At 39.6% G+C, this 26,119-nt stretch overlaps 6 protein-coding genes and 1 long non-coding RNA gene across 11 annotated transcripts; 3 read left to right on the forward strand and 4 right to left on the reverse strand.

Annotated features, from left to right (window-relative positions):
• Window positions 1-918: 918 nt before the first annotated feature.
• LOC140037212 (uncharacterized) lies at window positions 919-2,360 on the forward strand. The gene is made up of 2 exons (XR_011841138.1): window positions 919-2,057; window positions 2,180-2,360. It is a non-coding gene; the product is annotated as an uncharacterized lncRNA (long non-coding RNA).
• An 869-nt stretch (window positions 2,361-3,229) lies between these two features.
• Window positions 3,230-6,286, forward strand: LOC113731499 (uncharacterized). The gene has a single exon (XM_027256800.2). The coding sequence runs from the start codon at window positions 3,500-3,502 to the stop codon at window positions 5,996-5,998; it is 2,499 nt and encodes an 832-aa protein (XP_027112601.2). The 5' UTR covers window positions 3,230-3,499; the 3' UTR covers window positions 5,999-6,286.
• A 1,550-nt stretch (window positions 6,287-7,836) lies between these two features.
• LOC113731501 (3-oxo-Delta(4,5)-steroid 5-beta-reductase-like) lies at window positions 7,837-9,545 on the forward strand. The gene is made up of 2 exons (XM_027256803.2): window positions 7,837-8,098; window positions 8,271-9,545. Exons 1-2 carry the CDS (start codon window positions 8,060-8,062, stop codon window positions 9,393-9,395), a joined length of 1,164 nt encoding a protein of 387 aa, XP_027112604.2. The 5' UTR covers window positions 7,837-8,059; the 3' UTR covers window positions 9,396-9,545.
• A 137-nt stretch (window positions 9,546-9,682) lies between these two features.
• On the reverse strand, window positions 9,683-11,530 carry LOC113731502 (uncharacterized). Of its 3 annotated transcripts, none has more exons than XM_027256805.2 (5): window positions 11,082-11,530; window positions 10,920-10,941; window positions 10,733-10,838; window positions 10,535-10,642; window positions 9,683-10,352 (listed from the first exon to the last, which is right to left on the reverse strand). In XM_027256805.2, the coding sequence occupies exons 1-5, from the start codon at window positions 11,140-11,142 to the stop codon at window positions 10,251-10,253; spliced, it is 399 nt and encodes a 132-aa protein (XP_027112606.1). In that variant the 5' UTR covers window positions 11,143-11,530; the 3' UTR covers window positions 9,683-10,250. The 3 variants fall into 3 exon arrangements, with proteins under 3 accessions (XP_027112606.1, XP_027112607.1, XP_027112605.1); XM_027256806.2 differs by having other exon boundaries at window positions 10,916-10,941; XM_027256804.2 differs by having other exon boundaries at window positions 10,916-10,973.
• Window positions 11,531-11,666: 136 nt separating this feature from the next.
• On the reverse strand, window positions 11,667-15,332 carry LOC113731500 (probable protein phosphatase 2C 63). Its single transcript, XM_027256801.2, has 4 exons — window positions 14,777-15,332; window positions 13,955-14,328; window positions 12,513-12,749; window positions 11,667-12,247 (listed from the first exon to the last, which is right to left on the reverse strand). The coding sequence occupies exons 1-4, from the start codon at window positions 15,060-15,062 to the stop codon at window positions 11,945-11,947; spliced, it is 1,200 nt and encodes a 399-aa protein (XP_027112602.1). The 5' UTR covers window positions 15,063-15,332; the 3' UTR covers window positions 11,667-11,944.
• Window positions 15,333-19,377: 4,045 nt separating this feature from the next.
• On the reverse strand, window positions 19,378-20,673 carry LOC113728681 (uncharacterized). The gene has a single exon (XM_027253052.1). The coding sequence runs from the start codon at window positions 20,671-20,673 to the stop codon at window positions 19,378-19,380; it is 1,296 nt and encodes a 431-aa protein (XP_027108853.1).
• Window positions 20,674-21,368: 695 nt separating this feature from the next.
• Window positions 21,369-25,401, reverse strand: LOC113731503 (probable E3 ubiquitin-protein ligase RHY1A). Of its 3 annotated transcripts, none has more exons than XM_072079510.1 (4): window positions 25,127-25,401; window positions 24,594-24,967; window positions 23,345-23,535; window positions 21,369-22,213 (listed from the first exon to the last, which is right to left on the reverse strand). In XM_072079510.1, the coding sequence occupies exons 2-4, from the start codon at window positions 24,912-24,914 to the stop codon at window positions 21,784-21,786; spliced, it is 942 nt and encodes a 313-aa protein (XP_071935611.1). In that variant the 5' UTR covers window positions 24,915-24,967; window positions 25,127-25,401; the 3' UTR covers window positions 21,369-21,783. The 3 variants fall into 3 exon arrangements, with proteins under 3 accessions (XP_071935611.1, XP_071935610.1, XP_027112608.1); XM_072079509.1 differs by having other exon boundaries at window positions 24,594-24,974; XM_027256807.2 differs by having other exon boundaries at window positions 24,594-25,401.
• Window positions 25,402-26,119: the final 718 nt, after the last annotated feature.

Raw genomic sequence — 26,119 nt, forward strand, 5'->3', positions numbered from 1 at the left:
CTTTTTTTTTTGGGTGTTTTTGAAAAATTTTACTGTATCAGAATTTTTAGAGTATATTTTGGAATATTTTTAGAATATATTTTGAAATATTTAAGAATAGTAGATTTTTTAGAATATATTTTGAGATATTTTTTAAATATTAAAAAAAAATAAGGTTACTTTTTTAGAGTGCCTTTTAGAGTAATTTTTATAGTATTTGAAAACTAATTTTTAAAAAACTCAATGATCCAAAAATACGTGTTGGTGTGTAGCCATATGGCGCCGCTAAGGCAACTTCATTTCTCTTCTGCTTTTACGCCTGCTCCTGTTTCATCATTCCATGTCCCTGAATATTCTTATTGGTAGCTTCATTGGATGAGGCTATTAGTATTTGGGTTATGCCTAGTTTATGTTGAGTTTAACCTGGACCAAACCCAATCCCAATTGATTTTTAATTATTCTATTCTAACTTCAATATTATTATTGTGTTAATTTTAAGTGTCATTAATTATTTTTTCTCACTCACACAATAATAATAATAATATGGTAATGTCCAACCAAATAAATGCCCCTGCGCGTGTATATATATATATATATATATATATATATATATATATATATGTTTTTAAATCCATAATCAAATAATACTTTTTTTTTCTATTTAAAATAGGGAGAACTGCACAAATAGTCCCTCACATATTGCAAATGTGAAAATTTAGTCCCTCAGATCGAAAAAGATCAATTTTAGTCCCTTTTCACTTTTCCGACTGATTTTTGCCTGGAATATCTCACGTGCACACCACGTGGCCAACTTTTCAAGGGTAAAAATGTCAAACCACTTATCTGTTGACCAAAACCAAAATGTAAAGGACGAATACTTTCCAAAATTCTTCTTCTTCTTCATTTCAACCAAACCCAAAAGCTGAGCTTCATCTCCATGGCAGAACCCCCAACTTGTAATTGCGGTGTACCAGAAGGTGGATTTATTCTGGAACTTTTCGCTGTGATGATCATAAGAATAAACTTTTGTAGAGCAACTGGAATCCTGCTGTGACAATTCAGTGTTGATAAATAGCAAGTGGCCAATCGGCAAGTTGCCCACAGGGAGGATACCAAATATAGATGAACCATCAAAACCTGCGGGATAGGGGATGGCATGCCTGGTCCAGGAGCTAACACCACCATCTTCGTAACTGTCCGGTGTATAAATGAATAAGGATTCTCCATACCAGGAACAAACAGGGCCAAGCGTCCCCTGGTTCGTGCAATATTCCACGCATGGCTTCCTGCGGCAGAACATGGCTTCCTGCAGTGGAACTTTGGCTTGCATCGTTCGTCCAAGAACCATTTGGGTAGCTCCCAACCCCTGCCTAAAATTCCCCTGGCTTTCATTCTCCCTACCCGAAGACTCTGAAATCAACAGAGTTGTCTCCTTCATGCAAGAACTCTCCCGCTACCCAAATACAAGAACTTTGTTCCTCCCAAAACAGCAAATAACCAAGAAACTACACCAAAACAACAACCAATGAACAGATAAAAAGAACACCACCACAACCATAACCCAAAGAAGCGCACTATCCATGCCAAGAATAAAACGCTAAGCTGATATGCCAAAATACCAAGATACAGAGAAAAATCCAAGAACTTAGAGCTTCTATTATGACGTGTACAAGAAAACGAACAAAAGTAGAGCATACCATTTTAGTCATGACTTGCACGGTGTGAAAGAAGCAAATGCAGGAGAGCAGATTTGAGGCCACCAAAAGCAGGCAGTCGACTACCGGAACAATTCCGCCTACTCGGACTGGATTCAGTCGTTCCCAGAAGCAGCCCCCTGCCCTGGTTGTGTTTTTCCAATCCTAATTCACACAAAAAACCGGAAAGTTAAGATAGTTAAGAACCGGAAAGTTACCGGAAATGAAGAACCGGAAAGTTTCTCTGGTCGTCTTCCGCTGCTTCACATTGCTACTCATCTGTGTAGTGGTTAGCTTTGTGAGAACACAATCAGCGCCTGAAAGTGCACTCATAACATCTATTCCTGGTTTCAATGGCACTCTACCTTCTAAACACTATGCAGGGTACGACTCTTTTTCACCATTTCTCTTGTATTGCAACTATCAAAGTAAGTTTCTTGAAAATACTTTGATGGGATTATGCTGGTTCTTGGTTTTCTCGAATGGGTTTTTTTTTTTCCTTATAGGTATGTGACAGTTGATGAGAGTCGTGGGAGAAAATTGTATTATTACTTTGTTGTTTCTGAGAGGAATCCGTCACAGGATCCAGTAGTTCTGTGGCTCAATGGTGGTCCTGGTTGTTCGAGCTTTGATGGATTCGTCTATGAACACGGTATTGGTTGAATTGTTATATCTTCTTCGAGTTGAGATTAGCACGTCTTAATTACTTACTTTGATAGTTAATTAATTGAAGACTGAATTGAATTCTGACGCTGGCAAATAAGCCATGTCTTGTAAAATGCTCATATGGTACTTCTTTTTCTAACTTGACATACTTATATTGGAAGGCAAGCATATATGATATTTTACGGTCTAATTTCTGTTTCCATTCGTTGATTCTTATGCTCTCTAATTCTGCTTCTTGACCAGGTGAAGTAAAGGGGTGTAGATTTTTCATATTATCTTTTCCCCTGTTTGTAACCATGATGGCTAATGGAACTTCCCTGCAGTTTTCGAATGTAATGGTTATTTGTTATAACGAGACATAAATTGGCACTGTATATATGGGTGATGTAACGATTTAGTTCTGCATATTCCTTGCATACTTTTGGTTTTTATGATCTTAACTATCTGAAGAAAAGAAAAAAGAATAAGATGGTGGCGGTTTTTTTTATGTTACCAATCCTTGCATATTCCTAATTTACTGGAAAGTTAAGAACCGCCGCGTGGCGGTTCTGCCATGGAGATGAAGCTCAGCTTTTGGGTTTGGTTGAAATGAAGAAGAAGAAGAATTTTGGGAAGTATCCGTCCTTTACATTTTGATTTTGGTCAACAGATAAGTGGTTTGGCATTTTTACCCTTGAAAAGTTGGCCACGTGGTGTGCACGTGAGATATTCCGGGCAAAAATCAGTCTGAAAAGTGAAAAGGGATTAAAATTGATCCTTTTTTATTTGTTAAGGACTAAAATTGATCTTTTTCGATCTGAGGGACTAAATTTTTACATTTGTAATATGTGAGGGACTATTTGTGCAGTTCTCCCTTTAAAATAAAACAAGTGCTGCGCAAGAAAATGAAAGTGGAAAAACACAAACGTCACCAAATTTGGCCCATCGGATGGAGATATTTTCATCTTTTGGAATCGAAATGAACGAACATCAATCAAGACATGGGTCTAATGTCTAAAAGACGCATTAAAGCTTCTTCTTAAGCTCATTCTTCTTATTACAGTCGTTGGCACTAGAACAGGTGATGCCACCGGCTGGGTCGAACATTTTTTACCCGCTGGTCTCTGCTCCCTCTTGCTCGAGTTCCTTCCCTGAGTTGGATTGGAGCAGAAATTGTGTTAATGGCAGAGAAGCTAGCACTTCCTCTCCTACTTCCAAATCCGCCACCCCCAAAGCCTTTCTTTCAAGAACCCCAGCCTCAGTCCACCCCTCTTCCCCACCCCAATACTAGCTCCTTGGACCCTCTCCTCCAAAACCTCCTCGTTTCAGAAACCCACCGAAACCCCACCACTTCTTCCAATCCCAGCCAAACTCATGAAAACCACCCCCAGTCCCCATCCTCCTCCTCCTTTATCCCCCGAACCCGACGGCGTCTTGGCAAGCACCGTGACCTTAATAGAGGGAAGCCCTGGTCTCACCACCGCCTCTCCTGTCAAGGTGAGCGGACTCTCCAGACCCTTCTTGATCCAGAATTCCATGTCGAAAATATTAGCCAAGTGTTGCTTAACTTATTTAATTCTCACGATTTTGGTAAGAACCAACAAGGTCCGGAATTCTGCACTGAAACTTTGAGCTTAGACATCTTGGGTTTAGTCAAGGGCTTAGGGTATTATAAGAAATGTGACTTGGCAATGCATGTCTTTGAGTGGGTTGTGAATCGTAGCGATTCACATCTTCTGTTGAGTAATTCTGTTGTAGCTGTGATTATCAGTATGCTTGGGAAAGAGGGCAGGGTTTCGGCTGCAGCTTCTTTGCTTCATAATTTGCATAGAGATGGTTTCCTCATTGATGTCTATGCATATACTTCTTTGATTTCGGCATTTGCTAATAGTGGGAGGTATAGGGAGGCTGTGATGGTGTTCAAGAAAATGGAGGATGAGGGTTGCAGGCCTACTTTGATCACTTACAACGTGATCTTGAAAGTTTATGGAAAAATGGGCATGCCTTGGCATAAGATCATGGAGGTGTTTGATGGTATGAAGGTTTCAGGGGTTGCCCCAGATTCTTATACGTATAATACCCTTATAGCTTGTTGTAGAAGGGGGTCTTTGTATGAGGAGGCTAAAGAGATTTTTGAGGAGATGAAATTGGTTGGCTGTGTGCCGGATAAAGTCACCTATAATGCATTACTGGACGTCTATGGCAAGTCGAGGAGGCCTCATGAAGCTTTGGAGGTTTTGGCAGAGATGGAGGTCAATGGCTTCTCTCCCTGTACTGTGACGTATAACTCTTTAATATCTGCTTATTCTAGGGATGGATTGTTGGAAGAAGCAATGGAGCTAAAATCGCAAATGATGGAAAAAGGGATCAAGCCTGATGTGTTTACTTATACCACTCTATTGTCAGGATTTGAGAAGGCTGGTAAGGATGAGTCTGCCATGAAGGTCTTTGATGAGATGAGAGCTGCAGGTTGTAATCCAAATATCTGTACGTTTAATGCCCTTATTAAAATGTATGGCAACCGCGGAAAATTTACAGAAATGATGAAGATTTTTGATGATATCAAGACGTGCAAATTTAGTCCCGATATCGTTACATGGAATACACTTCTTGCAGTGTTTGGACAGAACGGCATGGACTCTGAGGTATCCGGGGTTTTCAAGGAAATGAAAAGAGCAGGCTTTTTAGCTGAGAGAGATACTTTTAACACTCTAATCAGTGCTTACAGCCGCTGTGGGTCTTTTGACCAGGCCATGACTGTCTACAAGAGAATGCTGACAGCAGGGGTGACCCCTGACCTCTCTACCTACAATGCTGTTTTAGCAGCTCTGGCTCGGGGAGGGCTCTGGGAGCAGTCTAACAAAGTGTTTGATGAAATGAAGGATTGTCGATGTAAGCCCAATGAACAGACCTATAGTTCCTTGCTTCATGCCTATGCTAATGGCAAGGAGATTGACAAGATGCATGGTCTTGCAGAGGACATCTACTCTGGTGTTATTGAACCTCATGCTGTGCTTTACAAGACGCTCGTTCTGGTTTATAGCAAAAGTGACCTACTTGCAGAAACAGAACGGGCCTTCCAGGAGTTGAGAAGAAAAGGTTGCTCTGTCGACATAACGACTCTGAATGCCATGGTTTCCATATATGGGCGGCGTCAAATGATCAGAGAGGCAAATGAAATTATTAATTTCATGAGGGAAAGTGGTTTTACACCGACCTTGACAACTTATAATAGTTTGATGAATATGTATAGCCGGTCAGCAGATTATGAGAAATCTGAAGAAATGGTGAGGGAGCTTTTAGCTAAAGGAGTTAAGCCTGATTTGATCTCGTACAACACAGTGATAAATGCATATTGCAAAAATGGTCGAATGAGGGATGCATCTCGGGTCTTCACAGAAATGAGGGAATCTGGGCTTGTTCCGGATGTTGTCACTTATAATACATTCATAGCTAATTATGCAGCTGTCTCGATGTTCGTTGAGGCAATTGATGTGGTTCACTACATGATCAAGCACGGTTGCAAACCAAATGAGAGCACTTATAATTCAATTGTAGATTCGTACTGTAAGCTTGGTCGGAGGGATGAGGCAGTGGTGTTTGTTGGTAACCTTCGCGAGCTTAATCCCCATATTTCTAGGGAGGAAGAATGTAGATTGCTGGAAAGATTGAAGAGGTGATTATGGAGCATCTCCTGCTGCTTGTGGAATCGCCTTGCACACGTTCCTTCTGGTCTTGTTGTTTGCCTGTTTATAGCCTGCTCCAACGGAATAATGAGCGGGATGGCATGTTTATGTATAGAATCTTACCCGATCAAGTCATGTTGGACTAATACTTGAGCTTCAGTGCTCATTAGGATGTATAGCTGGCATTAATTAAGCCTTTGTAAACCCATAGGAGATAGAAAACTCTGATGCAAGGTATGTACAATTTCGTTTCAGTAATCAAAGAGGAGATTTGTGAATCAATCTAAGACTTTGTCATTTTTCTGCAATATTTCCTGGGGATACCATACGTCGAACACTTGAATTCTCTGGGAGAACATGGTCTCAGAAAAAGGATGAAATTTGAAGCGGGACACCAAATAGTAAATCAAGATTAGGTACAGCAAAACTACCGAAATCTGGACTTGGAACATGCCGTTAATGATTGACCGAGTGAACGTTAAAAAACCTAATGATGAACTCTATTCAGAATAAAGGTCTAATTCCTACCCTCCATTCCTTCCTTCCATCGCCTTTACAGACTCTATACATACATAAATACTTCTTTTTTTTTAAAAAAAAAAAAAAAAAAAACAACAAATCAGATCACAGGTCCAACTTTGGACTTTTCTTTCTTTCATTTTCTTTCTTTATTCTTCATTGAGGGAGCCCGTTAGACTTTTTGTTACTTGTAAAGCAGTCTAATCTAGACTTTTTGTTGTTATTGTTGTTTTAATTAAAGAAAATAATATTTATTGTCTCCATATTAGCTCGTAGCCTTTGTTAAATTCAATTGTTGGCGTTGGCAAAGCAAAAGTTAATAGCAGCACCTTACTATCTCTCTATCATTATCTCGGGAAGCCGGCAGCCATGTAACGTGTATCAGATGTGGATGCATTATCTTATTAAACCATACAACAATGCAAAACAAATTTGTACCCCTCCCAAAAAAAGGATGAAGAAAAGAATAAGGGATAATATTAGAAACCTCCTTGAGATTTCTCTTAATATCACCTGATTCTCCTAAAGTTTTAAAAATATCACTTATCTTCCTTACTTTTGTTATTTGTGTAACAAAGTGTTTAAAAACTCTAAACTACCCTTTCACTTACTAAATAAAAACATTCGTAACCCACTTTGTTCACTTTCAAAAAACCATCACCTCAAAAACAATTTCTTATGATATTACTAATTACCACATCATAATGCTATAACCCATAAAAATATAAATTTGAAAAAAAAAGATATTTGAAAAAAAATACACTTGTATCAATTTAACTTTATATGCTCAAAATAGATTTCTTATGAATGTATATATATTTTTAATAGCTTCTCAACTCTTACTCAAATCATTAAACTGTACCAACTATTATAAAAATCAACTTAAAATAAGCAAATAAATTAGACTCCACTTTATAACAATCACAAAAAATAAAAGATAAATAAAATTCAATTTATTATAATTTACAAATAAAATATTGCATAGTCATCCAAAAAATGAGTAATAGAGAATGAGGAAGAAAAGGAAAAATAAGAAAGTGACTTTTGTTTCTTTTTTTATTTTATTTTTGAGCTCCATTTATTTAATATGTTGTGAATTATGTGTCAAGTAAGGGTTAATATAGTCTCTTTACAATTATTAGGGATGATAAGTGATATTTTTACAATTTCAAGGGTGTCAAGTGATATTAAAAGAAACCTCGAGAGGTTTCTGATACTAAAAAGATTAACAACATCCATTCCAGCCCACAAAAAAAAAAAAAAAGACTATAATCATCATCATCGTCATCATCATTCATTACACATTTACGCCTAAAGAAATGGGGCATTCGATTGATTTATCAGCGCCGGACTCCTGACTTCACCGCTTTTGTCACTCAGCATCGTCCGCTTCTACACGTCTTCGCCCTTGCCATCAGAAACAAAAGACTCCCTCCCTTCCTTCCTTCCATCGCCTATACAGACTCTATACAGACATAAATACTCCCCACACAACAAAACTCCATTTCATTTCATTTGCATTCCGCCAATCCAAAAATGAGCTGGTGGTGGGCTGGAGCTATTGGCGCTGCTAAGGCAACTTCCTTCTTCATTTCTCCTTCTAATTAGTCTCTGTCTCCGCATTTTCCTATTGCTACCTCCATCCATTAGATAAGGCTAATTAATATCCCCCCACGATCTTTATTCTTTGTTCTTTATTTTTTGTGATTCGGTTATTGATTGATGTATCTTTTCCAAATTCGAACAGAAAAAATTCGATGAAGATGATGCACCGCCCCAGTATCAGAGCGTGGCTCTAATAGTTGGGGTCACCGGCATCGTGGGCAATAGCCTCGCCGAGATCCTCCCCCTCGCCGACACCCCTGGAGGCCCCTGGAAGGTCTACGGCTTGGCTCGCCGCCCCAGACCCTCCTGGAACGCTGATCATCCCATTCACTACATCCAATGCGACATCTCTGACCCCCAGGACACCCAATCCAAGCTCTCCCACCTCGACGATATCACTCACCTCTTCTACGTCACCTGGGCCAACCGATCCACCGAACTCGACAACTGCCAGGTCAATGGCAACATGTTCAGGAATTTACTCAGCGCTGTTATCCCCAGTTCCCCAAATTTGCGGCATATTTGCTTGCAGACTGGGAGGAAACATTATCTTGGTCCGTTTGAGTTGTTTGGAAAAGTAGGCCATGATCCTCCTTTCCACGAGGACTTGCCCCGCCTCGACGTCCACAATTTTTACTACACTCTCGAGGATATATTGTTTGAGGAGGTGCAGAAGAAGGAGGGATTAACATGGTCCGTTCACCGACCTGGAAATATTTTCGGATTCTCACCTTATAGTTTGATGAACATTGTTGGAACCCTTTGTGTTTATGCAGCTATATGCAAGCACGAAGGCGCGCCGCTCAAGTTCCCAGGGTGCAGAGAAGCCTGGGACGGGTACTCTGATTGCTCGGATGCAGATTTGATTGCTGAGCATCATATATGGGCCGCGGTTGATCCCTACGCAAAGAATGAGGCGTTTAACGTGAGCAATGGAGATGTGTTCAAGTGGAAGCACTTCTGGAAGGTGTTGGCTGAGCAGTTTGGAGCGGAATGTGGGGAATATGAGGGGGGACCGTTGAGCTTGAAGGAGATGATGAAGGATAAAGGACCTGTCTGGGACGAGATTGTTAGGGAAAAAGGGTTGGTGCCCACTAAATTGGAGGAGGTTGGGGTTTGGTGGTTTGCCGATGTTGTTCTGCAATATCCATGTTTGTTGGATGCCATGAACAAGAGCAAGGAGCATGGGTTTTTGGGATTCAGGAACTCCAAAAATGCCTTCATTTCATGGATTGACAAGGTGAAGGCTTACAAGATCGTTCCATAGTTTGGCCTTTTGTTTTTGAGTTTTGTGATGTTTGATGTGTTCTTAGATATGTTTCTTCTCCAGTAGCTTGCTGTTTAGAAAGGTGAGTAATGATGAAAGATATTATATCTGGCCACGAGGTTTTAGTTGCAATGTGATCAGTTTCCGCAATTCGTATCTTCTTTCTTTGTTACCCTGCTTTTACTCTAATTGCATGCCCTGATGAATCTGCTCCACAATATGGCCTTGACTTTTTGAGACAATTATAGAGAGACGTATCAATAATGGTAAGTGCTAGAAGCAGAACAGAGGCTAAAATATCCAAGTCTGGTATAAAGTTAAACAAAGAGTAGGAGAAGACAGCAGAACTAGAATGGCACTTTGAACCCCCAAATCTTACACTGATGATGATATGCAATGTACGAAGGGAAAGAAGGCCATGGATGTAACTTTCACTCCCATTACCCTGTGTGTTCTCAAGCAGGATAACATCCTGAACGAATGATCCTAATGCAGAAGATTCCTCTTGCATTGGAGAGTAACACCCCATATCTACGCAAATGCCATACTCAGCAGTGCAGTGACAACCAATTTGATTGCCTCTTGCAACGGACAAGCTGTCCAAATATTCTAGAGTGCATCAACATCAATAGTAGTGGGGGTTCAATAATTTGGAAAGCCACCACAACTATTGACCTTACCCAGGAAATAGCTTTGTTAAGCGTGTGGACAAACACTTGTACATATATACAAAGCAGCATAGATGGAAAGGGAGACTTTCTCAAACAAGATCACCGCATGCTAAAGATTAAAATTTGATTCAATCTCTTCCTTCCGGGGTTGAAATCACAAAAGGTTGTGCTTCAAAAGAGAGGTTCAGAGTTTAGAGAGGAGTAGAGCCAGCTCCTCATCAGGAATTTTAACGTCAATGCATGCTCCGAGGGAAGCAGCTAGTCTTGCAGCTAACTGATGCTTACACTGAGAAACAGCAAAAAAGGGACAGACTAGATGCTCTTTTAACTCGTAGTATCAAATTAAGCATAAATATTTATTAACGAACGAATACTAGTAAACTTATGTAGTCAATAAATAGAAAAAAAAAAAGGGACCAAAATGAAAATGGTTCATATTCTAGTAGTAGAAAAGAAACAGGAACTCACACAAAGCTGTTCTCCCCTGTTAACAACGTCATAGAAGAATGAATAACAAGCACAATAGTGTTCCGGGAAGCACAAGTATTCTTCTTTCCTCCGCGATTCTCCCAGAACCTGATCAAGAAACGAAATTAAGGGTCATGAAAAATGAAAAAAAAAAAAAGGTACATTTATTCTTGATTAAATGAATAAACAGGAACGAACCTGAAAAATAGAGCGGCCGCTGGGTTCACCAGAGATTCTCTTGACTCCTCTCTGATCGACTATCCTCGTCGCTTTCTCCAGATTCTTGCCGAACAAAAAATGCAGTCTACAGACAGAAAGGCTCACATCCATCAACCAATATTAACAGACAAAATTGAGAAAAAGAAACACTCGTTGACTCACTCACGTTGAGAGCTGATCATCCGTGACTGCCCAGATTCACAATCACATGTATAAACATCTATTGTTAAACAATATGCAGTCCAGAAATCAATTTATAAAAGAAGAAAAGATGAAGAAGCATTAGAAGACATAAATGAAGAATTGGAATGAGAAGGAAGCAGTGAACCTGAACCCCTTGACTCAATTTCCTTCCACGCTGCTTCTGCAACCAAACTGCTTGTGTTCATTCTCGGAATGTCTAGTCCTCCCCACTATCTCTATCTCAGACAAACGTCCCGCCAAGGGCCAGAACGCAATGTCTAGTCCTATAGTTAAGGCGCAGTGGCCCAGCACTCCATTTCTCTTTCTTTTTCCATTTTCCTCTCCCTCTCTCTCTCTCTCTCTCTCTCTAAATTTCTTTCTTTATTTGGGTTAATTTTCATTTTTTTTTTAAAAAAAAAAAACATATCTTCCCCCTTTTGAGTGGTGGCAGCTCTTGTGGCAAAATGATTTCGGAATTAATTTAGTACTCCCAACTTCTTACTTTAGATTCTAATTTTCTCCCAACTTCTTGTGGCAAAGACATTATTCTATTGGTTTCGCAAGAAAGATTTCTTAAACATGATTCGGTCGCACGTTCTGCATCTCCGGTGCTCACCTTCGTTTTGTAATACATTTTTTTTTTTTTTTTACTATGAGATCATTGCGACAGGGTAGAACTTGTTCAATTATATTGGCAACAAAAAAGGTTAGTATGTACCAAGAACCCCCAAACAAAAAAACAATCGACGTAGTAACATATAATAATTATTTTCTGTAATGCAATCCATTATTTGTCTCCAAAACCAACTCTTATTTGTCTCCAAAACCAACTCACGGCACGGAAGAAAGAACAAAAAAATGATTGTATCCAATCCGGATCTGAAGTTAAGAAAATGCTAAGCCGCTACACCACTCTTCAGTCTCATATCTACAACGGCGAACTGCGTCTTCCTGTATACCTACAAATTACATTTTTTCAGTTCAGACTTCAGATGTAGCAGTATGTTATTAGTATACCGCCCTTATCTGATTGTCCTTGCTCAAGAAACTCCTGCCGTATGCGTCATCCATTTCTTCATCCGAGTTAGAGGAGAAGATGTCCACTGGAGCGCTTATGCAGCCAACAGTGCCTTGCCTTTTAGTAGGAGACAATTTGCTTTTCTGGTGATCAAGATAAATTACGACCACCGTGATATCATCATGGAAATGCCGCCGAATTCCCTTTTCTATCTGTGTCATGTCCTTGTACCTCATCTCTCTCTTCTTTGCAGCCTCCCGCAGGGCAGCTCCAACTAACCTTTTAGCTATTCCCTGCAAGTATTTCACCAATACAAGGAAACAAAACTCAGTTTTACCTACACCAAAAAAACATTCCGAAACATATCAATGTTCCATCCAAACTACTCCATTTATCTGTCCTGAAATTATTCTAGATCATGCAATCAAATCATCGATATATCTCGGTGATCTAAGCGTAGCCGGAAGGAAAGACAAACTAAGCTTGAATGGATTAGTCATGTTCTGAAATAACCTCACAAACAATCAGTGCATCAACACTACAGACAAATTAACTTACTGCTCTTGGATTCTTGAATACAATCTCCACAGCAGCCTCATCAGTTAGGTGCTCCCAAAGGCCATCAGACGCAAATATCAAGAACAGATCTTGCGGCTGGATCTTTTTACAGATTATTGAAGGTTCTGCTGTTAATACCGGTCTCCTTAGCGGAACAGGATTTCCAAATTGCTGGAAAATTGGATCTCTGTTGAACTCAGGTTTCTTCAGATAGACGTCACCAATAGATCTTGACACCTGAGATGCACAGGACATATGTTTTTGTATCAGCAATTACATTGAAGTCAATGAAAATTTGAAACAAGAACAAAATGACTTAAAAAAAAAAAGCAGACATTGACCCCAGTCATTGGCATTGGATCTAGCATACCTCTTCTATGCTACATCAAGAAAAATAAAATATATCTTACTAGCTTCATGAACATCATGGGAATTTATGGCCCTCATCTTCTGATATGGCCAAGATATAAAGGAAGACCACTATATATTCACTGGAATCACAACCCTTGTGATACTTCATGGAACATCTCATGCGTGGAAGACATGCATGCTTCAGCTGCATGAGACGGTGGCAAGGGGCAGAGCATGTGATTCCTGGAAGAATGGGGAAGGCAATGACCCTTAGAACAGGCTAGACCATGGTTTCTGATGCTTTCCTTTTTATAGGCAAAAGGCAAGAGGAAAAGATAAGAAATACCATAAAAATTATAACGAGACCTTTACTGCTTCCCTGATCCCTAATGTAGGCAAGAGACGCCCTTTTCTCCCAAGAAAGAATATGAAGAGGAATGTGGTAGATAAACAACCAAGATGAATAATATACAATAACTCAAATGATATCAAGATCCACCAAGCAACAATGTGTGTGTGTGTGTGTGTGTGTGTCTATATATAGGCACTATTTCCAGCTTCAATGCTTTTGGAAGGAAGCTTTATCCCTTTGGAGATTATTCTGCATCAGCAATCCAAATATCAAAGACTGAATAAAGCTCTATTCCAAGAAAGCAGAATCATTTGCCACATTTCACCATTTTTTGACAAGACCGTAAACAATTACGCTTAGAAAAAAGAAATTAGACACTAAAACACCAAAAGTAGTAGATCGTAGAGAAGAAAGCCATTGCCATCCTGTCCATAACAAAATTTCTTTCATCGCACATTCTATAAAATTTAAAAGAGATGGTTTGGTACAGAAACAGAAACCAATTTCAAAGTTTCGAGGTCAAAGATAAATCATTTCTCTTATAAGACATGAAAAGGACTAAGCTAATTTCCCTTATTGGCCACAAAAAAGCCCCTAGGATACATAAAAATAACCTCTCAAATCTAATAAAACTTCCCACTTAATTACGAAAGTTTGATAAGATAAGTATACAAAAGCAGGAAGAACGAGAAGCAAAGTTGAATTCACTTATTAAGCAAGTCAAAGGAATGCAAATTACCTGAATTATGCCCTTAATTCTCCAGACTCCGCGACAATAGATCACTATGGGAGAATCACCAGGATGTTGTGCTTCAACCTCCCTCCTCACCTTCTCGCACGAAACATTATGATCTGTTGTTAACCGCTCAGCTACCACTGAACTACTTTCACCATCAAAACCTCTTCGGCCCAAAACAGCTCTGGAGTCCCCTAAATTTGCTACATACAGCTGGTCATTAGAAATAGCGCCAACAAGACAGCATGAGCCAACCGAAGCAATCTGTGGCGTAACCGCCAAGGATCGCTTCACTAATTGGGTAAAATCCTCTTCTGTAGCACTAAATGCCTTCTTTATCACATCCGCTGATAAACCCCCTTGCTCACTGGCAAATTCTACAAAAAGAGTTTCCCACAAATCACGTAATTGAATAGTATAACACAGCCGGAGGGAGCGAGTCTACAAGGAACATATTCCACAAACCATCAAAAGATTATTTTAATTTCAAGGCAAGCCGCCACCATCAATCAGGGTTCATTCACAGAATTTGACAAGGGTCGCTTGTTCCTCGTATTCGAATGATCGATAGACTCTCCCCGTCACCATTCACCCCACCCTTCCAGCTTCTTCCTTGCCAGTTCCCACCCCACCCCTTCTAAAATTCTATTTTCACTTTTATGCTTTGGCAGGGAGAAAAAAAACCCAATAATGAAAAATCTTACAAAGTTACCAAACAGACACAGACATAGACACGGAGAAAGCATGCATTAGCAACTCCAAAAAAGAAAGGGGAAAGAAGATGAAGAAATGAAAAAAAATTGAGAAGAACAAAATGCAACATACTGTGTAAATAAGGGAAGAGGTGGCGGTTAACGAAGCGAGAAGCTTCAGGGCCACCGTGACCGTCGTAGACGCCGACGTAAGTGGCGGAGGGGGAAGTGTAAACTTGACTCTGGTCCTCGAGACTAGAATTAGCCTGGACAACGGCGATGGAGAAGTCACCGGAGGCGTGGGGCTTTAAGTCCATGTGCCACAGCAGCTCATCTCCTCCTCCGCCTCCGCCGCCGCCGCCGCCACTCCTCCTCCCTAAACACCTCTCCAACGGCCTATAGCACGATCGCAACATCATCTATCAAATTCTAGTCCTTACGTTTGAGGTGGGGTTTTTGGCAAGAAAGATGAATACTAGTACTAGTCGTCCTCCTATCCTATATCAGGAGGAGGAGGAGGTGGAAGCGAACAAAACCGGGAGCAGACCGCGTAGGAAAGGAAGAATAGTGAAAGACACGCTGAAGCGGACGCGTTTTTCTACTTTTATTGCCGATACGAATGCCTTTTTCTCCACTCTACACTTCATTCAAATTATAGTCCATTCCATTCTTTGATTTCGGTCTTCTTTGGGCTTTTTCAAGTTCCTTAATAAAGACTACAACTGGCCCGGGTCTCAACCATCTTAAAGGTGCTTTAGAATTTTCAAATTCTGTTGAGTACGATACCCTTTTATTGGTCCAGACCTAAAATTTTGTTTTTTTTTTTTTGGCACCCAGACCTAAAATTCAGTATGCGCTATTAAAGAAAAATTTTTTTTTTAAATAATTAGAAAAACCTTAGTGCTTGGAGTTGTTGGAGACTTTGGGTACATATATGATGCAAGCAAGCAAAATATACTACTATTATTTGATAAAATTGAATTATCCAAACACACCCATTTATTGCGACTAAATTAAAACAAATCCAAATTAAAAAAACCTAAAATCTATCTCATTTCTTTAAATAAAACTATAAATTAAAGGAAAACAAATGACCCCGAGAGTTTGGAATTTTGGATATCTTCGTAGAGAAGTTAGATGGGAGGCGGAAAAGTACAAAGAAGCGGAGGAGAAGCAGAAAGAGACTAATTTGTCTAAATATTATAACTCTTCAATATAGACGGGGTCAATTGTGGTTCGCTCAGTCTTCGGGAGGATCCATAGATCGAAGCTACACAAGTTTTTACCCATCATCATTAAGCATAATATGTATTTATTCATTAGTATTTACTATTAACCCTCCAACTTGAGAAAATAAAAAGAATTACTGCTAAGTCTCCAATTGTATTCGGTAGGCAAATCGGTGGTATTACCAGCGTTCTTCGCCTTTGTCTAGCCGTCAAGCATGCCAGATAGACGTAATGCCACTAAGGTGGCTGTTAGACATGATTGATTTTAAGCAATTAGTCACTGGAAATTGCATAGTTGGGCTCCAACTTCCAACCAACCAGGAGTTCGTTGCTGGGGTCAGAACATAAAAAGTCAATTCAAATTTTCCATCATGTCTGCCGATTTTCTCAGTCATGGTTGTATTTCAAAACAGCGCCCATTACTGATTATACTACACTCTTTCCTTTTTATTTTTTTTAAAAATTTTTTTTTTGGCTTGAGTGGTTATGGAAGGAAAACAAATTTCTATTTCTAAAATAAATAAATTATAGAGGTGAATTTTGTTGGTGAGTGGTGACAGATTGAGATAATGCTGCCAAAGCAGTCGCCCATTGTACTTTGACAATAGGGAGTACCCCGGTGTCGTGTCATTTATGGTTCAACATTAACCAACATATAGACACCATGTCACTTCATGGAGGTTGACTGTATTCCAACTCCCAACAAAATATATAGGAATTTAGAAAAAACAAAAAAAAAATTGATTCCCTTTCCTGATGTCCAATTAATAAATTCTCTGAATAGAAGAACCTTGATTGTAGGGCAGGGCAGTGCATAAGCTGTTCTGCTTGGTAATATTCCGATTGGGGGGGGCAGCTTTGAAAGTTTAATCAATGGTAGTAGTAGTTAGGTCAGGTGAGCGGGCGGTTGAGAAATGTGGAAGGCGCCAAATATCCCTTGCCCTTAATAATATAATACTAGTATAGCCTTTCTCGGATGACTCGACTCGAGTGATCTGTGCTCGAACTTTTCATATCTGGGCAATTTGCAATCGACAGTTCATCTGTCCTGTTCCTGGCCAGTCGCAGTCGATTGGTCTGCCGCAAGAATTCTGAAAATATAGCTTATATGATTAACAGCATCCCACCATCAGCGGCACCGCCCGCTGTAACGAATTTCAACATTTTTGGTGCAAGGAGGTCCGTATTATCAACCTAACAATAATATGAGTCATACGAGTGCGACCATCCCCACAATTCCATCCAGGAAAATTAGTACTTGACATGCGCTGCCACCTTTTTATCACTTGTTTTTCTATATACATGTGTCGTTGTCATATTTCCTTATTCATATATTTTAAGTGTAGAGTTCATTTACAAAAAAAAAAAAACGATTGAAAATCACAACATATTTATATGATAAACATGAATATAAGAATATGTAAAATCAAGAGGTTGAGCGTTTGTATCTGTCGTATCATGTTTTACTCACGAATATTTAGACACTTCACGGATATCTAAATTGTGATGATGGAAATAACAATTAATGAAGTTTTTCTTTAATTTCTTTTAACACAAAAAACGAATATCTAGAATTGTGATGATAGAAGTAACAATTAAAGGGGTTTTCCTTTAATTCTTTTAATAGGAAAAGTATGAGATTTAAGGAGTGAAGAGGGAAAGGAAATTTTATATATGTATGTTAAAGTTACACTACCTATAATATTACTAGAAGAACCCAGTAAAAATAGGGGAAAACAGCTTTTAATGAAAGTTGACATCTACATTTTCACAGAGCAATTCAGTCAATGACTTGCTGAAAAATGGTTCCTCACTTATATATCACCACCAAAAATTGTTTACCAGCGTCTGTCCAAAAGAGTTGAGATGTCAACTATTGGGGAGGATCACACCCCGTGGCCGACAGGCTATGCAATACTGTACTTGGTGTTGGTGTAACAAAAATCAGCACGAACACTTGGCATTGAAGATTTCGACTGTCTCAGCTGCTACAGCTACAATGGCAATGGCAGCAGGAGGAACACAATTATATATTGTTGGGGGCACTAACAACATTGCGTTACAGTAAGTGGGATTGCTGCAAAACTTGATTAGATTTTGGTTACATGCATTGCACTTTATGCAGAAGTAGGGTAGGGACAGTCATCAAATCAAATCACTGCAGGTTAACGGTCGACCTTGTTTTAGTATCAGCTAACAACCGTTTGTGCCCCAATCTTTTTTCTGCCTACACAACCGGTGGCCTGGTTTTAGTGTCAGCTTTACCAATCTTAAAAACGCCACCAATGCAATGGCTCTTATTGTTTGGTCGATCAATGGGTGGATGTGACTCATTTGTCTGTGTCAGTAGCCTGCATTACATTAGCATTGTACCCGTGCGGATTGCTGCATCAAACAAGTTAACTGCTGTATGCTGTCAGCTTCTGTTTACTGTCAACTTCTGTGTCTTGTAAATGTACCAAGAAGAATACTCGCTTAAATTCATCACTTGAGCGTCAATCAAGGAAGTTTTCTTCTCTGAAGCTCTCGATGTGAAGTTGCTTTTGCATAGTTCTTTCTTTATGTGTCACATTATCAGAAAAACAGGATAAGAATGTTCTTGGTTAATCGCGAATTAGACTCTCTGATCCAAGTGAAGACCATGCTCAATTGTGGTTCGTCAATTTCACGATGTCCCATTAGTGACTTTTAACATGTGATTTTAGAAGTGTTTTGCTTTGGATCTTGTGATCTTTTTCCCGAGTTATAATCTTATACTTTCCTCATTTGTCATACATAAGACAAAAAGTTTGATTTAGGTCAGGCATCAGGGGGTTCTGCCACTCAACCTGACCAGCTATGCCAGAGGCCATCCTGACTCTGACTGCCCCAATTGCAACTTCAGGAGATCAACGGAATGGTCCTCATTCATATATACCACACGCCAACCTCTTTAATTTGATTTCAGATTTTATTTGCTATATAGAAGGTCAATTTGATGACAAGAAGGAAGAAACATATAAAGTAAAACTTTGTAATCTTCAGGTATTATTTCAGTATTTCAGATTGACTTGATAAACATTTACAAACCATTAGAGATGATCTTAGTAGCCCAAAGCGAAATGCCAAAAATAAAAGCCATTAAGTCAATCGAACACAATCAAATTTTGGAGTTCTTTTCTGTGAAGGGCGGATCTCATCAGTTCCTCTGGTGTTGGAACCATCCTCAACATCTCCTCCGGCGTTGCGAACTCACCTTTTCTCAGCCATGCATTTGCCCAACTATCAGAAAATCCCTTAACAATAACCAAACCATTAAACTTCTTTACCTGTGGGACACTAACGCATTCTTTAACATCCCAAAACACAATCTCCGGCAATTTCTCATACCCTCGACTCTGATACTTACGTAAGCTTGCCCACGTTGCCCAAAAATTATTTGCAGCCTTCTCAAAGTCCACATCAGTGAAAACACATATCTTCTTCACCATCCTATCCAAACTCATATTTCCAGCAACTGCAGCTTCTAGAACTTGATCGAAAACCTTGGAAAACCCATATTTTCACATTGCCTCAATTTTCTCATGAACTCAATCTTTGATCTCAGATCACTTCCTTCAATCCTGCAAAATACGGGGTCAGTGCCGAATGTGAGCACTTTTCCCTTCCAAGGCTCGTCACTGATTTCTGAGATCAGCAACCCCATACCGAGAGCAAAATCCATTGCTGCATTTCTAGTGCCTCCTGACACATTGTAAATGGCCAAACAGTTTCTCCATTCTTGTTTCTTGGCACAAGCTTCAACTATATTGCGCCATCGAATCTCTACGGTGTCATATTGAACGCTTTCATCATTCAAGCAGGCGACAATATGACGAGGACCAACCTTGCTTCTACCCTTAGTGTATATATCAGGCAAAATTGTTAATCTTTCTTCACTGTCTCCAGTCAAAAGCCTTTTGTCCTTTTGATAAAGCATGAACAGCTTTTTACCTAAATCTTTCTTTGTTGTTGGCACTGTTACTCGGTCTGCTCCAGCTCCGAGGGCTTTGCGGAGAGGAACAAGGACTTGTTTACGGAAACGATTTCGGACTCTATAAGCATAGTGGGTTTCGTCAATCTCCTTATACTCCTCATCAGATTCAGGCGGAAATAGCTTTCTTGCAATTCCCTCACATATCAGGGTCGATTTATCACAAACAGAATCAAGAGAGGGACATAATTTGGAAGCCATACTAATCTCGTCAATTCTTCCCGAGGCCAAAAACTGGAGATCATCCCTAAGAAGATCAGCGAACAAATTTGAAATTTGATTGTGCAAGAAACGATATTGCGCATCATGTACGTACTTCTCCAGTGCTAATCGAGCCCTGCTGATATCTCTCTGTGTCTTCAGTATTGTGCATGGAATCTTATCTGAATTCTTGATATCTGCCATTGTTCCCGAACCCTTAGAGGGGTCCAGAATTCTGCATAAGATCTCAAGCGTATAGTCTAAAAGCTCTAAACTCGAAAATATGCTAATATTGCATGCAAGAGTTAGGTGATGATGCTGGTGAAGCCACAAAATTGCAGGCAAAAAGGCTAGTTTGTTAGAGTTTCCGAAGTTGAATATGATTTTAAGGGTCGTCAGGGGGTTGTGCCTCCAAGCACTCTCTAGTAGAATGGGGAGGTTTTGGAGCGAGAGGTCACAGAAAAACAAGTCCATGCAAGGGTTTCTTGGGGATGTTGGCTTTTGATCAATTGGGGAAAGGGGCCTTTCATCTTGAACAGACAGGTTATGAATAAATGGTGGGCCAAGAAGAATGGTTGGAGGAGCCATACTGGCTTCACAACTCGAGCAGGAGCAATGGAATCTATTTATAGGGGGAGGATTTCTTGGGCAGGAAGCTGCAAAGTCCAGGGAATAATATGGAGTAAGGCGGTGATCACACTGCGTTAGCTTACTTGTCTTTTGGGCTACGGCTCGCTGTACCAGCACTTTATTTGCCTAATTTTTCTCATTTCCTTCCTACCTTTTCTGGGTGAGCTTACCGGCAGTTAAGACGAGTTCCTCAATTCGTTACATGGCATTAAATTCAATTCATCTTTTACCCGCTCCTGTTGAGTTGCCTCATTTCAAACACACCCTAAAGGGCCTAAACAAAACGAAAACGAAAACAAAAGCAGAAGCCAGATTACCCAAAAGATTGAACAGGACTTGAACCAACTTTTCCTTCTTTTTTGTCTGCTAATACGGAGATGGCCGATGTACGAGGGAATTTCATTTGGATTTTGGACATCGATGGGCGCTTTTTGAGTGGTAATGTAGCTGTGACCTAAATATGGACTTTATATGTTGATCATGTAACATTTAATCGGCCCCCTACATGCAAATTGTTACCGGCTAGCATGTCGTTATACTAGAATTCATGCATCCTTCCGACGGCTTTGCAATCTTTTTTCCAGGGAAGAGCCTGAGGTGCATCATATTTTAACGGTGTTTACATAACAGCGACCTAGGAGAAAACTGCAGCAAACCAGATAAGTGCTTCATTCTTATAATTGCAAAAAGATAAATTTCAACGTGGATATTACAAGTAATTAAGATTCGCATATAATACGCTCCCAGTTTTAATTCTTTCGATATACTTGGACAATTGAAACCAGGTTAACTCACCAAGTAATGGCATAGACACATGGAAGACGAAAGACTTGGTGAAAGGAAGGGAGACTTGATACACAGGAGGCATAATGGCAGCTCACAGGCACAAACAAAAATCTCCAGCTGACATTACTGGCAAATGGGAAGATAGTAAGGACTGATTAGTTAGCATCCTGGAACACCGGATTCCATTTAGTCACTTCCAAGATGAAGCAACGGCTCTGACCTATCCCGTCATCCAAAACTTAACCATGGTATGAGATCAAGTTAATAGGCAACAGATTACACTCATTCTTTGGCTCTACGACCAGTAATTACAACAGCTTTTCGACAATTAGGGCAGTCCCCACAGATCCGCACCCAGGGATCCAAGCAGCAGAAGTGGAACCTATGCCCACAAGTTAAAAATATCAGCTTATCTCCCTCCAGGAAGCTCTCAAGACATATGCTACAATCCTCTAATCGCCTTGCCGTTACCTCTCCATCACTGTTATCAGATTTACTGAATATCTCAACTTTCAAACTGTCTAGAGCCTCTTGAGTGAGTCCTGGAGGTCTCTCGGACTTTTCTGTGGAAAGGATGTCAGTGAAGGAAACTGATTCAGCTAGCCACTCTCTGGAAATTCCATTATCCCAGTCCCCAACATCAGCAAGCCTAAAATCATCCTCGACAGCAAAGTCATTGTGATGAATGCTTGATGAAGGCCGGTGCCTTTGCCTACAGGTAAGACAGCAAAAGTCCAAGTAATCTGAATGTCAGAATATCTTTCACTACATGCAAAAAGAAACATATAAAGCAGTGTCTACAAAACAAAATTTTTCTTTCCACACGTTTCGCTGTTAAAGCATATGAGACAGCACAAAAGGCACTTGATCTGCAAAATAAGTTCACAGAAACAAATAGGCAGATTCTGTCATTCTACCAAATCTGCCTCTTCCCTTTACACAGCACAGCTGTAAGATTTCCAACTAAACTACTACATGATTTGTCAGTGGACATTAAAGCAACGGAAATAAAGTAAAAAGTTCAAAAAATAAAAAACAAAAGCAGATTGCTTAGGAACAATACGGCCAAAGTTCTTTAAAAGTTTTACAGTAAGATACTTAATCTGGAGACTAGAAAAGGCCAAAAGGAAGGTCTTCTTCATTCAGAAAATTCCAGAAGAGGCCAAACAAAATGGGAAGTAGCCTATCCTGATGAAGCAAATGCTTGAGGTGTGCTAAATTGCTCCCCAAAACCATACCACAGATCAATGTCGTCAAGATCTTTTAAGTGAACTTTCTGCATGAAAACATTCTATTCTGAATGCTTTAAATTTGCATCTGTTCCAAAACAGTGTTGTCACCCTGACAGTTTCATGTAATCCTCTAGCATCCAAGAGAATTCATATAGGGTGGAATTGCATTTATTGCCAATCTACTGTTATCCTTTCCAACTAGACATCATATAAAAGAAACTAGGAATCCCCAAGCAAACAGAATCACATGAACAAAATGGGACTTGAGAAGGAGGATGAGGATTAAGAAGATGGAAACTGGAGCACCCATTAAGTTAGTCTATACACACAAATGATAAATTCTACTACTGCATATCAAAATATATTGTCTATTCTTGTCTAATTGCTGGTTTATTAATTCAAATCCAAGGAAAAATTTTCACAAGTCAAAAGAAAAATTGGAATGCTTAGGCCCTAGGTGCGTATATCAAAACTGAGAACCTGTGACCATTTTTCATAAAGGCCCTGCATAAACTCATAAATGAAATTACCACCACAATAAAAAAGAGCTCCTAGAAAAACAAAAGTTGCAAACTCAAAAAGCTTTGCGGATCAAAAGTGGGAGAAATAACCTATTTGCAGATAAAGAGACTCCTCTCAGCCTCTGCAGAAGCCTCTCTCTTGCAAGAAGCACAGTTCCCGGAAGCCTATCATTACCAGCAGACCTCAGCCCACCCCTTAAGGCGTCCACAGATTCAGAATTGTTAACCTCTCGTAAGGCAGAAGGACTGCTACCTTGGTCCAGCCAACCTGATTCATGATCCTATGCACAGAAAGAACTTAAGCATAAAACTTTCCAGCCAGCAAAAAGATTTTATTGGTGTTGGGGAATGGGATGTCAAAGACTGGCAATGCCCTTAAACAAAAGAATACAGGGTCACCCTCCTCTTAATAAGTTGAAAGTCAAGGAAAAAAAGCACACAAACCACCTGAATAATGCAATTACGTGTCTAGAGATTACACACAGTTACAGCTGCCTCATTCATTTGTACCTCATATTTTTCGGCAGATTAATTAAGTGCGGAGTAAGTACACAGGCAAGCAAAATCCCCATTAGACAGAAACTTCAGATTGAAACCTGCCAAAATAATAAAGAAAGTGGTGTTTCATAAAGTTGTACATTCAAACTCTGAGGATAATCACACTCCTATTGCCAGGTGCTATCAAATCCACATTGAAAGGTTTCGTCAACTGTTAGAGAATGACCGCTGCTCAAACAGCATACTTAAGTTGAGCAAGTTGGAATCAAGTAGCTAGCAAATTTATTGTGTTCAATTGCGGTCCCACAGTGTAGAAGGTTATATTAGAACTGCTTCGATGTGGAATTCAAATTTGCAGGTGCTTTGAACGTCAATATCGAACAACAAAGAGGAGGATTCCTCACATTAGTTGAGGTAATGGGTCAAGCTTGCCCCCACCACAAGGCACAGAAACCTCTCATGGTGTGCCACTAAACTGAGACCATTAAATATTACAAGTTACAACAGACATCAAGTAAGTATGATTACACCGGCCAAAAGCAAGTGGACCACCATACCACTTGCTCATGCTAAAATCAAACAAATTTCTCCCTCGATAAATTAGTAGTCTACCTAATTAACTAAAAGCAAAAGTAAAAATTTTTAACTCGGAAGAAAAAAAAAAAGAAAGAAAGTTACATAAAAACACGTCCTTGATACAAAAGGATATCCACCAATTTGTTCGACATTTATCCAGTTTTTTAGCATCAATTCGATCAATTATAAACATAAACTACACCACACAGACACATCATGTATAATTTATAAGAAATAATAAAGTAAAAGTTAAGGTATCTCATACAGGAAGAAGGTGGCGATGAGGTAGGTGATGTCTAGGGTGAGGAGGGCGCCGAGGGAGAGGATCACATCCTTCAATATCGAGGCGATTATGATGATGACGTCGTGAATTAACACTAGTAGTAGGAGTGGTACCGTGATGGTGATTGACGTGATCGCGGTGGCGACGACTATTAGGGTGAGGAATTCGGTGAAGATGGGAGGAGGAGGAGGAGGAATCAAGCGGCGGCTCCTCTCCTCCTCCGTCTCCAAGGTCGAGGAGGCTGCTGCTGCTTCGACCAAAGCGAGACCTCCTGGCGTGAAACAGCTCCGACGCGCTCGTCATGCAAATGCAATTCAATCAATTTCCACCAGCCGGAGCAATAATTAAACCGAAACCTAGAAACTTTATGTTACTCCAATTAGCTTTTGTACAATTCAAGCTGAGATGCGGATAAAGAAAAGTGGTTTTTCAGATGAGGAAACGATGAAAGAAGTTTGAATCTGATTGGGGGAAATTTTGGGAGGAGTGGTGAAGCGAGATGATTGATACAATACCCGGGAAAAAGTCGGGAAGAGAGCAACAGAAGAGAGCCGGAGCCGGCGTACAGTTTCCCAACGGAAAGTTCTAGAATTTTTCTTGCAAAAACGACATCAACAATACTTAATAACTAAAAGGCACCAACAACTAAAATTCTGGATTCTAATCCTCCTAATTCCTCCGCGTTTCTTAAATCCCAACCTCTTCTGGATACAACAAGCAATTGGATCTGTTTAATGCTAGTTTGGTCTCGAGAGAAATCACTGTGGATTTCCGTCTAACAGTCCAGAGGAAAAACTTTTGTTCAATAACAAGTCCGTTAACTGAAACATCATGTCATTTATCCTATTCCTAGCTTGGGCTTGCGACAAATCAATATGGGCCTCTGTGCAAATATATCAATAAAAGCCTTTGTCCAATATGTAGTCCGTTGAGAAGATTCACTACTCAACTAATACCGAGAATTAGGGGGGGCAATCAGGTCCAAACCAGGTTGGGGGGTCGGGTTCAGACTCGGGTATAACAAGAAATCCGTTGACCCGAACCTGACCCGTCAACCCGAAACTGGTTAGGATACCTAACTCGAACCCGAAAATTTCGGATTTACGGGTTAGTGGGTCGACCCGAAATGACCCGAAACTTAATTTTAATTTATTAATTTACCACTGTAATTTCTAATAAAACTAATTTCGCACAAAACTAATTACATAATCAAGTAATAAAAGTTTAAATAAATAATCCCAAACCAAATCTAAAATAAATTAAACACTGTAAAAGTGTTTTATCCCAAACCAAATATAAAATAAATTAAAACAGTATAAAAGTAAAAAATAATATAATACATTATTTGTCCAAATATAATAATTTCAACTTCACACAAGTTAAATAAATTCATTTAGGATTAAGTGATTAATGCCTTTGAAAAAAAAGAATAACCTAGTTTAGTTAGATAAAATAATTGTTATGTTTATTAAATTATTTTTAATTCATAAATGGGTTATCGGGTCACC

The sequence above is a fragment of the Coffea arabica genome, chromosome 2e (assembly GCF_036785885.1).
Source record: "Coffea arabica cultivar ET-39 chromosome 2e, Coffea Arabica ET-39 HiFi, whole genome shotgun sequence".
Taxonomy (NCBI): Eukaryota; Viridiplantae; Streptophyta; class Magnoliopsida; order Gentianales; family Rubiaceae; genus Coffea; species Coffea arabica.

What these genes read in the sequence shown, in the direction of transcription:
- LOC113731501 (XM_027256803.2), top strand. Translation starts at nt 8,060, where the DNA reads ATGAGCTGGTGGTGGGCTGGAGCTATTGGCGCTGCTAAG. An exon ending in GAGCTATTGGCGCTGCTAAG is followed by an intron (nt 8,099 to 8,270) that starts GCAACTTCCTTC and finishes AAATTCGAACAG; the next exon opens with AAAAAATTCGATGAAGATGA.
- LOC113731503 (XM_072079510.1), bottom strand. Translation starts at nt 24,914, where the DNA reads ATGACGAGCGCGTCGGAGCTGTTTCACGCCAGGAGGTCTCGCTTTGGT. An exon ending in CTCATCGCCACCTTCTTCCT is followed by an intron (nt 23,536 to 24,593) that starts GTATGAGATACC and finishes TTCTGTGCATAG; the next exon opens with GATCATGAATCAGGTTGGCT. An exon ending in GTCTCTTTATCTGCAAATAG is followed by an intron (nt 22,214 to 23,344) that starts GTTATTTCTCCC and finishes TCTTACCTGTAG; the next exon opens with GCAAAGGCACCGGCCTTCAT.
- LOC113731500 (XM_027256801.2), bottom strand. Translation starts at nt 15,062, where the DNA reads ATGATGTTGCGATCGTGCTATAGGCCGTTGGAGAGGTGTTTAGGGAGG. An exon ending in CCTCTTCCCTTATTTACACA is followed by an intron (nt 14,329 to 14,776) that starts GTATGTTGCATT and finishes CTCTTTTTGTAG; the next exon opens with AATTTGCCAGTGAGCAAGGG. An exon ending in GAATTAAGGGCATAATTCAG is followed by an intron (nt 12,750 to 13,954) that starts GTAATTTGCATT and finishes TGTGCATCTCAG; the next exon opens with GTGTCAAGATCTATTGGTGA.
- LOC113728681 (XM_027253052.1), bottom strand. Translation starts at nt 20,673, where the DNA reads ATGGCTCCTCCAACCATTCTTCTTGGCCCACCATTTATTCATAACCTG.
- LOC113731499 (XM_027256800.2), top strand. Translation starts at nt 3,500, where the DNA reads ATGGCAGAGAAGCTAGCACTTCCTCTCCTACTTCCAAATCCGCCACCC.
- LOC113731502 (XM_027256804.2), bottom strand. Translation starts at nt 11,142, where the DNA reads ATGAACACAAGCAGTTTGGTTGCAGAAGCAGCGTGGAAGGAAATTGAG. An exon ending in AATTGAGTCAAGGGGTTCAG is followed by an intron (nt 10,974 to 11,081) that starts GTTCACTGCTTC and finishes GTTTAACAATAG; the next exon opens with ATGTTTATACATGTGATTGT. An exon ending in GCGGCCGCTCTATTTTTCAG is followed by an intron (nt 10,643 to 10,732) that starts GTTCGTTCCTGT and finishes TTTCTTGATCAG; the next exon opens with GTTCTGGGAGAATCGCGGAG.